General features: G+C 31.2%; 1 protein-coding gene across 2 annotated transcripts; it reads right to left on the bottom strand.

Moving 5' to 3' along the window:
• Positions 1-2,113: 2,113 nt before the first annotated feature.
• LOC134265805 (neurogenic locus Notch protein-like) lies at positions 2,114-7,703 on the bottom strand. 2 transcript variants are annotated; one of them, XM_062748020.1, is made up of 7 exons: positions 7,633-7,703; positions 6,650-6,997; positions 5,621-6,355; positions 4,556-5,488; positions 4,296-4,425; positions 2,614-2,769; positions 2,114-2,169 (listed from the first exon to the last, which is right to left on the bottom strand). In XM_062748020.1, the coding sequence occupies exons 1-3, from the start codon at positions 7,691-7,693 to the stop codon at positions 5,832-5,834; spliced, it is 933 nt and encodes a 310-aa protein (XP_062604004.1). In that variant the 5' UTR covers positions 7,694-7,703; the 3' UTR covers positions 2,114-2,169; positions 2,614-2,769; positions 4,296-4,425; positions 4,556-5,488; positions 5,621-5,831. The 2 variants fall into 2 exon arrangements, with proteins under 2 accessions (XP_062604004.1, XP_062604003.1); XM_062748019.1 differs by having other exon boundaries at positions 4,556-6,355.
• Positions 7,704-15,968: the final 8,265 nt, after the last annotated feature.

The following is a 15,968-nucleotide window of genomic DNA, read 5'->3' as shown; positions in this document are numbered from 1 at the left end:
TAATTCATGTATTTTTTTTAAAGAGGCAGGTAGCTCGGTACTTTTAAACTTTATATTTTAACAGTCATTGACCAAAGTTGACGGACAGGTCGTTACAATATTTGAAGATCAACTTTTAATATTTCAAAAGTACACAAGTTTAAATAAATGGACGTAAAGGTTTAATTAATAAACAGGCAAGGGCTCTTGTTCACTAACTTTGCGTATGGAAATGTTTCTAACCTTTGGAATTTGTCAATATTTGGAAAGTTTTACATTACAAAACAACAAGTTCACTGACAAACTCTATTTGAATTTGGAAAAGATAAGATACATTGTATTTAAATCACTTTGATATATTTCTCCTCAAAATTTTCTGTACATGTTAAAGCAAATATAAAGATTTTCTTGAATAAAGAAAACATTTATTTGTACTAAATAGCATTCTTTCCTCATTTTCTTCATAATGCTTTTTAATTTTAAACATTTCTGAGTGGCAAATGACACATTTTGAAAAATATGTTTGATTTGAATAAATTTGGTTTTACCCAGTTTTATGAATACAACAGTAAAAAAACTAAAATATGTTACTTAAAGATGATAAACTACAGAGCAATTAATTGCTCTTTGTTGAAATATTTTTAAATACTTTGTATAATATACCTAATTTAACCGTTCTTTTCAATACATGTATATTAAAGTGTAAGATATAATGCACAAATTGGTTAAAAGAAACAAATATACATGTATAATTGCCTTAACAAGACTGCAAGATATGTTTGAAACCATTTTGACCGGTTTATATTAATTATTTGGGTAAATGTGCCAACAATAAACAACATATTTATTCACCATACCAAAAATAATGAGTGAGCTTTGGTTAAAAACTCATGTTAAGACATGACATAAATATATGAGAAAATAAAATAATTAGGTCGGAAAAAAGAATAAGGGGGCAAAAGCTCGACCTTCAAATTTGGATTTGTAAATTTATAACAGTAAGGATAACCTCCACATTGCAACAATTCACAGTTTTAACACCTTTAATCATATTGCAAAACTTCCATATAAAAAGCTAAGAGAAATTGCATACAATTTTTCCAAAGAGCAATTAAATTTTAGCTTTCTGTTAAAAGTATTTGATAATACATATATTTAAACAGGAATGAATTGATCAAATAGATCAACTCCAGTGTTCTTATTTAACGGAAAGGATACTAAATATAGCAAAACAAATATTGAAATAAAACTTTAATCTTAAATCAGGACACAGGAGGTGGTATCTATATATAGACTACAAATTGTTTATTCACTTAGAAGTAGGAAATTTATATTGATTTATTTCTAGTTCGATTCCAATTGCAAATAATCATTTGTTTGAAGAAGTTACATAGTTAAAATTTACTTTCTTTCTTATGAAATAATGAAAGAGAGAAAGGAAGAGTACATCATCTTCTGAATAACTGTTATAGCAAAGCAGCAAGTTTAAACCTGAAAAAAAAATGCTCGACAAAAATGTCAATAATTAAAATGCTCTCGCATTGCTTGAGATAATGCAGCTCCAGAGAAATTCATGAAAACCTTTAAGTTGTCTCCTTTTTTGATATAAAAAGTGCTATTTATCTAACAAGTATTGATGTTGAAAACATGATTCCGTTTCTCTGAAATGTCTGTTTCGCCAAATTAGTTACAATTGATTACGTGGATATTATTAAAAAATTTAGATATCAAATCTGCTGGTGAAAGAAGAAAATTTAATTGCTTAAAAAGTTATTAGTCCAAGTCTCAAAGTGTGGGAGAAGAAAGGTTAAAGAGGGCGGAAGGAAGGGAAATAACTGAAGAAATAAATCTTTGAACTTATTGATGAACATTAAGACTCCACAAAAAGACATGGAAATAGACATTTTATTTCCTGCAACTGTACATGTATTTAATAATTTAGAGTAAAACTTTTCTTTTAGTACAGAGCTAATGTGCACAGTCTAGATAGTCATCGTTGTATTATACTGGCAATTTATAGGAAAGGTATCTGTATCCATCCGTCTATGACGCACTGAACTCTTTCCTAGAAGAACCATCAAAACTGTTTTGAAAAAAAAATCTTTTTTTTCTGTGCTTGTTTTAATAACAATTATACGATTTTGTCATGCTTCGCTTTTGCCTGTTTCTGCACCGTCCACCAGGAAAAGTCTAAAAGTAACAAGAGCAATATTTTTAGCAAATTAATTCCTGACAGTTTATACCTACTAAAAAAACACCACATATTAAACTTAATAACTTGCTATTCTTTTAAATTTTACCTGTGTAATTTGAAAAGATTAAGATAAATGTCATCAAGAAGAACGTTACAGTGTATGCTTAATTTTTTTTTAAATTACGTATATTTAAGTTAACAGACAGGTTCAATGAAAAGTACTTATCTGTTGGGTCAATTCACCAATCAGAGGTTTATCCTGCATTTTATATGATCTCCAATGTGCTAATTCGATTTATCGTAGCTTAGCAAATCATAAATTTAATAAGTTCACTATTTTATAAAACAAAAGTCATATAATTATAAATTACTTTCCAATCAAGACCAAATGAATATGAAAACACCTCTCTGTTATCAAATTAAGATGATGCAATACCAACTTTTTCTTGTTTTCCATGAAAATATCTCGTGACGTCATGAGCTTTGGTAGCGTCTGTTCTACATCGTCTGAACTTCTTTCTCTTGTACCTTTTGAAAGAACTTTAGTATCGAGGGCTGAAGGACTGTACAACAGTTCCGGAAATTCTGCCTTACCTCTGAAAATAATGGGAAAAAACAGCCGGTTTGAAAATTTGACGCGAACCGGTTTGTTTAGGCATTGCAGGGGATTATTTCAGTTATTTAAGGCTATTCACTAACTTTTACAAAGCAAAAAAGAAACTACAGGAAAGTAAATTTAATACTTAGATACGATGACTTGCATGTGCAGTACACACTCCAGAATTTTCGGGATTTCTCTCTATTAAATACGTATATACTCAGTAATAGGACGCATTCAATAGTCTTGCATTTCAAATAAACTGGGAGTCATGAACAAATGATTAGGAAATATCATTACAAAAATAATAAATGTTGATGATGAAAAAGTTGAAAGCATCTCATTTGTTATTCAGCCTTTATCGGCTATAGTCAGCAAACATTTAAATATAGAACAAATGTGGTGAACTTCTAGATGTCTTTTTTCTAGAGCTTACTGGGATATATCTAGCTGCAATAATGTAGCCCTCTCCGATTTTTTTTTTAATCTGATGTTTTCGGGAGAGGGCTACAATTCCATCGCATCTACGTAATGGTGCAAATATTTTTTTTAAAATAGGAGAGACTGCAGGCAAAATAAATTATTTTTACATTCAACTTACTTCCAATAAGACGAAATTTTTATTCACTGTCAACAAAATTTCATCAGCCATGACAGTTCACGCGTGACGTGACTTTCGCTTGAAATTTAGAACAACTGAATAAAGCAAATGTCATTATAAATGATTGTGCTTTTGTATCCTCAAAAACATGTAAATAAAAACATTTTAAGTGTTTTTTTTATGCAAGCAAATTTATGCTTAAAATAAGGGAACTTCATAAAAATTATACTTAAACATGGCATAAATACAGGTGATGTTGACATACACGAAAAATAAGCGATATATTTCAATATTTTTGTAAAAAAAGGAAATGTTAATAAAATAGCCATTTACTTTTTTCGTGCGGGAATTTCCCTTACGGAGATCCTAAGGAGTTGTATTTTTCAAAAAAAGGGAGAGGGCTACATTATTGCAGCTAGGATATATCGAGTGGAAATTACATAACAAAATATTAGTTAGTTGACAAAATGTCATCATATAGTTTAGTGTAGAATAAAAGACCACATCAAAAGCTTTCTTCCTCTCTTGAGAGATTTTTTGCAATAGATTCTGCTTCATAAAAATTAAACTTGTATAAAAAAAACTGGTCAGAAAACTTATTTCACTTTGTAAAAAAAAAATAAACACAATTTTTTTTTATTGCCATTCGAGAATTTTTCACTCATGTAGAGTCCACCATTTGCTGGTGGAGGACTGCAAATTTCAACCTGTACTCTGGATTAAAGGCCTTTGAAAAATCAAGGATCTTTTGTGCCAGCACCTACTGCATCAAGGTTACTCGGTTTATACAGTCTCAATAGTGTCGCATACTCTGTGTCACTTAATGCATATGGCATTCGAAAGATGAATTCTTTACTCCTAGACTCCAGAGCAAATGCTCTGCCTTGTGAGCGACTTAAAAATGTCTAGACATTTCAGAATACCTTTTTCTTGACTGTTTTATGCATATGCAGGCGGATCCAGGTATCAAAACGATCAACATAATTGTAAAAGATATAATTAAATAAACAAATGTGTAGGACATCTCTTTATGTGTCTTTTTTCCACCATTGTCTGTAAAAAAGTATAAATTGATTAAATAATTTATACTTTATATTTTTTCAGTTCTGAATTTGATCATGCACAATATATGGTGAAGAAATCTTAGGTGATGATAAGTTTAACGACAAAGATATATTTATACCCTTCGTGTTGTGGCACAGGTCACCTGTTTCGTTCATTGGACATGTACAGAGGCTACTATGATTTCCATTATTATCATTTTCTATCATTTGATATTCCGGAGTCATCTTGTCCAATTCACAAGTTTTCTTCTTGCAAACACTTTCACCGCATATATGCTTACACGTATATGTGACCTGTCCCAACGTGTTTGTCTCCAAAAACTGAGTTTTATTGCCAAACGACATAAACAAAGTTTCCACTGATATATTAAAAGTTTGCTTGATAAAATATCCTGCCTGTGCTAATGAGGTGCCAGTTCCCGTTCTCTCTAACTTTTCAATCACAGTCATTTCAATATTTACATATTTAAAATAATTAGAAACCCATGTCATGTTGAAATGAAATGAAATTGTTTTAATCGAACAATCTGAAACTTCAAAATGGTCAGTTATATTTATGTAACATTCTGAGAATACATAAACTTGATGGACGAACTCCAAAGATGTTGCTTCAGGACGCAATACAACATCTGTCATTTCTAGACTGCTTGATAATGTACATCGAAGTAAATATGAAGACTGTGCAAATCCTTTCTCTCGAAATGGAAAAAGTTCTGTTAAATTGTTTTTGTTAGGCGTTTTTGGAATGCTTATTTGTTTATGAACACAAAGAAGACGCAAGATTGACACAATACTCGTGTCAAAATAAGAAACACATACGGTTGAAAAATTGCCTTCTGAGCAGAACTCGTTCAGTAAAGAGAGTAAATGCAGAGTGTTACAAACTGTTGTATTCTGAAATCCTGTTTGATTACCCGTACAGGCTTTGGAAATGCATTGGCAAATTTCAACAATGTCTCCCTTTTTGAAACATCTGTGTTGCCTTGATGGGAATGTGTCGTTTGTGGATACCAGGAAAGATATTGGAATTTCACATCTTTTACCTGTAAATCCTGTGTAACAATGACAAGCTGTAAATGACTCTTGTTCTGCACAAATTCCATTTATACAAGTGTTTGTGCTACAATCATCTGTTGAGTTCAAGTGATCAATGTTTTCTCTCAAAGTGACATTGCAGGTTTTACCTGTGTAATTTTCATTGCATGAACAAACATATCTATTTACGAAATCGACACAGTCCCCATGGACACAAGGGGTTTGATCGCATTCGTTGATATTTTGCGAACAGTTGTCTCCTGAAAATCCAGGAAAACAACGGCAGTTTCTGCTATCATTTACAAGAACGCACAGCCCAAAAACACACTCACCACAATTGCAATCGAGTTTATCCACTTCTTAAGTACATTCCTTATGGACAAGACATGAATGAGAGTCACATTTTTCTGTAATTTGATCACATCGAACACCACTGTAACCAGAGTAACATGTACATTGAAAACTGTCATGACTCTCTTCTTGTAAAATATCATTTAACTGATCATAGATAATATGTTTGGATGTTACATTAGTTAAATTATTGTACCCTGTAGGTAAGCTATATTCATTCCCGTCTGTTTTCGATGAAATCGATGTATCACTTGAAGTAATTATTTCACAACGTCCGAAAAGACATGGATTGGAGAGACAGGGATTTCTGTTTCTCTCACAAAATCTTCCTTCGAAATTAATCCCACATACACAATGCGGTTTGTTGTTCTTCGACATGATACATGAACCACCATTGTAACATCTGAAATTTGCACATTCAGAACATGTAAATCCGGAAAAACCGGGAGAACAGATGCAGAACCGCTGGCCATTAGTTACAATGCATGTCCCTCCATTTAGGCACTGGAACATGATGCAGTTTGTTGATGGAACTGTAAAGACGAGGTCAAATTTGATTGGTAAATAAGTTATGACGTCACATTGCAAACATAGAAAGCATCAATAGAAAGGGAAATAAAGACGATGAAGTTTCAATGTGTTGTGTTATAAATATGAATTAAATCATTACTTGTAACTGCATTATTTGAATTCATTCAAAGTTTCTGTTTATTATATTATAAATCTTTAATTCTATATAACAAAAATTATATAAATATACTAAAATACTTCTATTATACAACAAAATCATTGTGCATTATTTAAAAAAAGTAAATAATTTTAATTACCAAAACGATAAATTCCATGATACGTAAATGGTACGTGGTTTATAATAAACTTCAGATAGAGCCTTCTTCCGACGGACCGGACCAGGTAAGCCGACTTCTTATCACAAATGACGTCATAATACCTCGTCTGGTCAGTGTGGGTGTATGATATGAATATTCCATAATCTGCTGTTGACATTGGTGAGCATCGCCTTTGATTGCGAAAGTTAACATCGAATAAAATTTCTACATGCTGTCCGACAGGAGCAATTATTTCGTAGTTGCAGGTCTCGTTCGAGGTCGTCATGTCGGAGAGCAGATTTGATATGATCTTTTCCTGAGGATTGAAGTATTCTGAGCAGTTTTTACCTGTGTATGATATTTATAGAATTCTTTAATCGATTATGCAGCATGTTATCATTGAAGGACAAAAGAAAATGTTATAGGGTGATATTTATCAATATATTTATTAATTATAATTATATTGTAAATCTAAAACCCTTAAAAAAGACCAAATGTATCAAACATAAATATTAGTTAGGTTAATAGATCGTCAATATGACCTTCAAAAACATTTTCTCTTTATAAACTTTATCAAAATATGTTCCTGATTCGGCTGTTAGACTAAGTCGTTAATGTTTTCATAAAAATAAGAGAGTTTTCCAAATGATACAATAAAAAAGGAAACGGTTCTGCAAGAACATGCATTAAACATTGAAAATAAACAAGACCAAATCTTATCCTTTGCTTTTTTCAATTCATTCAATTTATTAGAGAGTAGACGAACTTTTTTCTATTTGGATAAAAAATAATGTTGTTATGTACGTACAATACATTAAAATATCAAAATAGAATAAAAATTGAAATATTATAATACCCATAGATTTTACATTACATTTTCTACTAAGACAGCAATGTGAGTGAGGAACATCGTGGGAAAAACACAATTTGAATTTTATTAACATCAGTACAAATAAAAATAAAGGATTAGTGTTAGTACTCACCTTTTCCTCCGCTATAGAACATACACCACATAAAACTGAACAAAAGTTGAAAAGAGACCATTTTGTTTGCTTTCCTGCATATTTCCTCTGGCAGCTGTGTTTCGCTACTATCTTATCCATAATATAATTCTCTTAACTTCCGATAAAACAGGTCCGATAAATTCTATATACCGTATGCCATATATGTCCTTTTATATTATCTATATATGACCGAAAATGTAATACATTGTACAAAAAATTTCATTGCATATAGAAATTCATGCAATGTTAAAATTAATAGGATTTAATGCTATTTACTGAGAGTCAAACACAGCTTTTTTGTTTTTGTGCTGATCTGAGAGTCAAACACAAAGCTTTTTTGTTTTTGTACCCAACCCGTTGATTATCATTTATTTTCTGCTGGATTTTGCAATATTTGCGGAAAGAGTATTGTTTTCTTCCCAACTTCGTTATAGCTGCATTAAGTATGGATATCAGTGGATGGTCATTTGAACAGAACCTGCAGGATATTTGGCGGAAAGAGTATTGTTTTCCTCCCAACTTTGTCACACCAATATTCATTTGGACAGGGTTTTTTTTTTCAGTCGCACCAGTATCGCCATAGGAACTGTAGTATCATTTTATGAGTGAACATAATCAGTTTGTAGAAACTTTCAGCTTATGAATCATTGAACATTTTGTCATCAACCGTCTGTTTATCATTTGAACACCTCATTGAACATTAACATTGTTATCAAACTTTTTAGGAAAGTGGTTATTTTTACACAATGAATTTCAAAGAGAATTATCAATTTTGCAAAATTTTACAACAATCTGAAGTTTTTGGTCTTCATTCTGTTAACAGTTCATTTAAAAGTTCATTTATTAATGCAGCCATGCCCTATTCTGCCAACGAGCAAGTAAAATCATAATGCGTGGATTTGTGTACTTGTTAAAATAATGTTTGCCTATATTAAATATTGTAAGTAAAATTTGGTGTTTGGCTTCTCTGATAATGCGCTTTATTTAGATGAATACGAAAAATCCATATACAGTAGAAAAATTATGGTCAATAACAAAACAAAACGTTTGCTTTTTGTTTTACACAATCAACATACGATGAAATTTTATATGCGTACATTTTAATCCCTCAAAATAATGATAATTCTACAATTCAAGGAAATCATATATTTACACTAATACGAGTTCAAAACACTTATTTTGTTCTTCTTTTGCTTGAGTTAGAAATGATCAGACTGACTTAAATGTCGCTTTCTCAGGCAAAATGAATTGCATTGAAGAAATGTATCCTATATATGTTTCTTTTTTAACACATAAGACAATACACAATACATTTAACATAAAATTTAATGTTTTAGTAATATAACATTATGTAGTAAAGCTGATTAAATTATGTAAAATTATACAAATTCCAAACATATCAATTATGAATAAAATTTACTCACATTTCTCAGTGACAATTTATAGTCTGAGTATTGTTTGCCGTTCTTTCGTTAGCCTCACTGACAATTATAGAAAGTCCATTACTGGTTTTTCGAACACTCCCTTGTAAACACTGGCAACCGCAGATGTATCGGCGAAAGAGTCGTAAATCTTGCATCATGTACTTTCTAAAATTCTGGAGTCGAAAGGAATATACGAATACGTTGACACAGGAATTGGTAAAAACCAAGATCCGACAGGTGGCTCTGTAAAATATTTTTTAAAACATTATCAATTTACTAATTGCACACCGTCAATGAAAATGAAAATAAGTCTTTCCTTCTTATTTTATTTAATTTATTTTACAGTAAAACCCAGTTAAAGCGAAGTCCTGGGGACCTGTGAGTTTTATTCGCCATATCCATAATTCGTTATTTCCGTATAACGAATTTGTATAACTATAGCGAGTTCACAAATAAAACGTTCTACCGAACATGCCACGGAACTAGTTATTAGAAAAGATACCTTGGATAACTAAAGATTTATAATGAATTACACTTTCATACCAATACTTACCGAAAATTAATTCAATTTGATTTAGCAGATTTTGAAATATTTGAAAACTTGTTATAAATTATGTAAATATTATTTTTAACCTCCACGGGACTTTAAATCAGTTTGCCACACCCGTTAATTTTCTACAAAGTTCGTTATAAACGTAAAATTTTGTAAAGATTTGGTAAGAATTTTGCTGGAAATCTCCAAAAACTTCGGTATATTTGTGAATTCGCTATATCCGTGTTTGAACTAAACGATTTTTACTGTATTATTATATTTTTGCAGTAAGATTAAAATATTTTCATAAGGTATATTTATTTAAGATATTTCAAGGTCTAAATAAAGGATTATTATTTATATATTAGTCAAAATCTTAGTTTTACACTGAAATGCTGAAACGGACAAACTTTTTATCAATATTGCATCACCAGAGTGCTGTTGTCAGCAGATTTAAAAATTAGAATAAAATCAATGAACGTATTACAGATGCTATTGATTTAAAGATTAATGACATATACTTTTTTCAGATACAAGCAAAATTTCTTACTGTAAATATTAATATTCGAGACTTCGAGTATAAGTTATCTAAATGAAAATTTCGAAATATAAGTCAGAAAATTTTTAAACATTTTTTTTTCACAATGTCAAACATTCTATATTGTATAAACTTCGCAAGGAATTTTATAAAGATATAAATTTACATCTAAGCTCCAAAGAATTTTTTATATTTTAGGAATTGACAATTTATGACATTTCCTTTGTGATTCCCTTATGTTATGTATCCTTAAGTATAATTCAGTTTCATGATCCTGGGTCAAGGATTTTAAAGTGTTACAATAACAAGAGAAGTAACTCTTGGAGCCTTTAAGGATACATTACGAACAAAAATTTGATAAATATTATTTCTTACTGATTTTATATATAAACAATTTCTAAAACGATTTAAATTACTGACAAACAAGTTGGCAAGGCAAGCAAATCAGCTGTCTCATTTAAAGTCATCATTTCATTATTTCCATAGTTTGTAACAATGATCTTTTCAGTAATTGCATTAAGTCAAATGCTGACGGTTTTTTCATTATTGTAAGGTCATTATTTACACACTGAGCTATCCACGGAAATTTCCGTTTTTTCCCGAACATGACAAGGAGCACACGGCGGGTTTGACCGGTTTGCAGGTGATGCTCATTCCTTTATGGCACCTGCTCCCACCTCTGATGTTTGGAGGTTTGTATTTGCTCTGATCCTATTTTGTATTGTTTTATAGACTTTTGAGCTCGAATACTGTTCGTTATCTCCATATTTCATACAAAAAAGAGAACACGAAGTCATGTCAGAAATGATGTTTTCTTTGATGCTTAGATTTACATCTTCGTGTGCCATTTCCTATATAATTCTTTGCCAATTTTTCACTTATTATTTGCATTTTTACAAAATCTACAAAAAATTCCCATTTTACTTGGTAAACATCAAATCATTATTCAGGTTACATGTACTAATTAAAAATGTTTGTTTGTGCTGTTTGTCTTTAATTTAAAGCAATTAAAATATTACTCCTTTTGTAAGCGATGTGAATGTTTTATCCCGACCTTTTTGTGATATCAATGATCTTGAGGGAGGTCCTTCTTTTTAACTTTAAAATTTGTTTTGCAGCAGTTAAAGGTTATGTGTGGAAAAGAATTTTTGGAAGAACCCCTTCCCTTGCCAATCTTTTGGATATTTTGAATATTTTTTCCGACAATAATCAAAAATTAAACAAATTATTAAGTTTATGTTTGTTATTCAGCATTCATGCTAAAATTATAATGCTTTAATAACACTGAATTCGTTCTTCTAGATGAAATTACTTTTAACTTATACTGAGTTAAAGTAATATGTGAGCAGACCTCTTCGACACAGCCCTAACTGTCCTAAAATTTCCAAATATTTCCACTTCCAATTATTTTTTCGGGATAACTCTTTAAAGATAGCGGAGTTTTTTACTTGGTAATTCTACCGGAATGTAAATTAGACAGGTCGATAGGTCAGGGGCTAAGGAGGCCTAATATGCATGCAAATCTCGTGCACATTTATCTCTGTGTCTGACGCTAAGGAGGCCAACTATGCATGTTAATCTCGTGCGGCTGCCTTTGTGTTTGACGTCAGTGGGCGAGAACTATTGAAATTGGCATGGGAGTCCTCGTGTATTTTAAATCTATCTACATTCTTAAAGTATAAATCTACAATTTTATTTCACAATGAAATGGAAATATAAGGAATCACTGTCTAGTTAGAATAGTATGCCAGGTACATCAACGATGATGCCCTGGCATACTATACTACATGTAACTAGACAGTGATTCCCTAAGTATAATCCCTTAAGACTCCTTTTGTACATATAACACGAGTAGCTTTTTTGTCCCATTACATGTAACTAGAAAACATTGTTTGTTTAACATTAGAACAAACTTTTTGTGTTTTCAGCAATAGTTCCTGATAATTTCAGAATGAATCCAACTGACCTTAAGTAAGCACTGGGGTGATCTTTATGCAGGTACACATACAGGAAATATACCAGAATCGGTGTCCAAGCACACATATAGAAGGCTAGCAATAGACTAATCAGTGCTATAGATTTTTTGTCAGATATATTTGTCTTTTTGGCCCTCATTGCATCTCCAATGGCGATTCTTTCCACTGCCCTTTCTTGGACGCGAATTTGTCGGGTCTACAAAATGAAACAAAAGAAATTATACTTTTTAGGCAATAAAAAGTTGCTATAAAATAAATGGAACCTTTTTTAGCAATTCTAGGTGGAGTTAATAACTAAAAATAATTCTATTTTATGTCAATTTTTAGCTTGTACATTGGGGGCCTAACATTTATGACTTTTTTTTCTTTTCTTGGTATCTGACAATGTAGACAATGATTTACCTGGTACCTGACAATGTAGACAATGATTTACGTGGTATCTGACAATCTGGACAATGATTTACCTGGTATCTGACAATCTGGACAATGATTTACCTGGTATCTGACAATCTGGACAATGATTTACCTGGTATCTGACAATGTAGACAATGATTTACCTGGTATCTGACAATGTAGACAATGATTTACGTGGTATCTGACAATGTAGACAATGATTTACCTGGTATCTGACAATGTAGACAATGATTTACCTGGTACCTCACAATCTGGACAATGATTTACCTGGTATCTGACAATCTAGACAGTGATTTTCCTCGTATTTGACAATCTGGACAGTGATTTTCCTGGTATCTGACAACCTAAACAATGATTTTCCTGGTATTTGACAATGTAGACAATGATTTACCTGGTATCTGACAATCTAGACAATGATTTACCTGGTATCTGACAATCTAGACAATGATTTTCCTGGTATCTGACAATGTAGACAATGATTTACCTGGTATCTGACAATGTAGACAATGATTTACCTGGTATCTGACAATGTAGACAATGATTTACCTGATATCTGACAATGTAGACAATGATTTCCTGGTATCTGACAATCTAGACAATGATTTTCCTGGTATTTGACAATCTAGACAATGATTTACCTGGTATTTGACAATGTGGACAATGATTTACCTGGTATCTGACAATCTGGACAATTTTTATGTAGAGGGTCGTCATCACAACAAAGGGAATTAATCCACACACCAGGTTCAGCAGTAATGATTTTCCATGTCTTCATATGACATTTTGTAAATTCTTCATGATTTTCCTTAACAAGTAAAATTTCTGAAAATATTCTAAGCTTTCAAAACAATCATTAGAAAAATGCCTGCAATTTTGATACAAATATCACTTGAGATACATGACATTATATTACTGTGAAAATTTAATGATTTACCTGGGTAAATCACGTGACAATTCACAAAAAATCCAATGATTATGACGATGGTTGTTGACTTTGACGTCACAAAAGTAGTGTAGTGGTATGGGAATACAATAGCAATGTAGCGATCAGCAGTAACAAACATCAGGTTCAAAGGTGAAGCCACAACAACTGTTATCACTTGAGATATAAAGACAGTACAACCCCAGTAGTGTGCTAAAAAAAATAAATACATTTGTTACAATAATATAGACTTTGATATATACCTGGTATCTGACAAGTTCGTAGATGTCAATGATTTACCTGAAATTTTAAATTAGCACAATATGATATGTAAAAATTTTTATTGTTGATGTGTAAAGTGTCATCACAACAAAGGGAATTAATCCACACACCAGGTTCAGCAGTAACGTCTGCACTAACGTATACATGTCTTCATATCGGCATTTTCTAAATTCTTCATCTTTTTTTACGAAATATTAACATGTAAAATTTCTGAAAATATTCTAAGCTTTCAAAACAATCATTAGAAAAATGCCTGCAATTTTGATACAAATATACAAATACATAACACGAAATATTATATTACTGATGAAAATTTAGACAAACATACTTGGTGGGTAAATCACGTGCATACAGACTGAAAATAATTCACAAAAAATCCAATGCGAGGCTATGACGATGGTTGTTGACTTTGACGTCACAAAAGTAGTGTAGTGGTATGGGAATACAATAGCAATGTCTAGGTTGTTTTTCGATCAGCAGATAACAAACATCAAGTTCAAAGGTGAAGCCACAAAAACTGTTATCACTTGAGATATAAAAAAAAAATAATACAAATCAGTAATGTGCTAAAAAAAATAAATACATTTGTTACAATAATATCGAGTGTTTTTCATATATACATGCACATACACATAAAATTCATTACCATACAAATTTTGATATACAATGATTATGATTTTAATGATTATATTGTGTTAACTTCACAATTTGTTGAAAGTGACCATTATTCACCAAAAATCTTGAAAATTCTTATCTTATATAAATGTTGTTTCACCAAACGTAACTTTTTCTAAAGTGACATTCAAGGATTTAATGACAAAATTATTGCGAAAGAAAAAAACAATAAAAGACATGTCAGATTATTGGCTTATACGTTACTAACCAAATTCCTCCGCAATAGCTGGAACTATAGTGAGTTGAGCAAAGTTGTATATCGGGTAGAGAATCCCATATAATAAGTCCGCGACCGCTTGATTCACAAGAAAGTAGTTACTATAAAGATGCAACTCTTGATGACGTAATATTGTCGTCATAACAATAATGTTTCCTGGAATGTTCACACACATTAAAAATCCCATAAGTCCCAAGTAGTAAATATGATATCCCAATTCTTCCTCCTCATAACTGACATTTTGTGTATCATTGGATGTCATATTTTTATTTCCAACATTCGATGATGTCAACGAGGTAGCTTTACTCCGTTGTAAATTTGATTCCAACTTCGCTATTAGTAACTACCTTGCTACTTTTTCAAAGATGACAAAATGATTGTAAGCAGCAGGTGTAATATGAAGAATTTAGCTGAAATATAGATGTTTCATATGCAATTGAAAGCTGCTCAATCTCTTCATACTAACTTAATTCATATTTCAATTAACGATAATTGATTTGAAATGTAATGCATTATTGAGATTTTTATGGACATTTTATCGCTATTCGATTCCTAAATTGACTCATCTGATAAATTGCGGATTGTGGTTGACCGTAGGATAAACTGACAAGACTTACTGCTATAAATTAAATTGAAACTTATTGTATGTGTAATGTTCATAATCCTTTTGATAAAAAAAATAAATGTAGAATTGGATGCATATGAAGCCAAAGGAGAGGAAACTGTTATTCCATCCAAGGCGACCGACGTTGTCAACGTATTTTAAATACCTTAATGTCATTTTTTTATCTAACAGTTCTTATTAACAGTGCGACATTTAAGTCCGGACACTACAAAGTCCGGAATTTTAGGTACCCTTTAGAAAAGACATAATTTAAAAATTTTCCTGAAGTTTGGTGGTTTTTTATTCTCATCTCATTATGTCAGTCTCAACTTCCATAATGTTGTAGTTTTCTTATACACTTCTCTCAAAACTCCCTTTTTTTGAAAAATTAGTTATGGACCTGATAAATCATTTTTATATCATTTTTTTCCTAGTATGGTTTTCAAATCTTTTATCAATATACATGTAATATATACATATAATTTTACAATTTCATTTCAAGTTCTTTATTGTTTGCTTATTTACTGTTCACTGATAATAGAATCATTTTTTTTATTATGTTCAATCAACTTTACAATTTTCAGACCTAACTTTTCATTTCTGGGCGGCATAGGTTACGTAAACTTTAAATAAAAACCATAGCTAAAATGTTATATACAATTTTAATAGCAAATCTTTTTAATATTCTTTGATACTATTTAAATTTAATAAACTTTTCTGCTATTTTTCTC

The sequence above is a fragment of the Saccostrea cucullata genome, unplaced genomic scaffold, assembly GCF_032062105.1.
Source record: "Saccostrea cucullata isolate Sc308-1 unplaced genomic scaffold, CSIRO_AGI_Scuc_v1 ctg299, whole genome shotgun sequence".
Taxonomy (NCBI): Eukaryota; Metazoa; Mollusca; class Bivalvia; order Ostreida; family Ostreidae; genus Saccostrea; species Saccostrea cuccullata.
The sequence above is the reverse complement of the archived record's forward strand: the minus strand, read 5'-3'. Positions and strand labels throughout refer to the sequence as shown.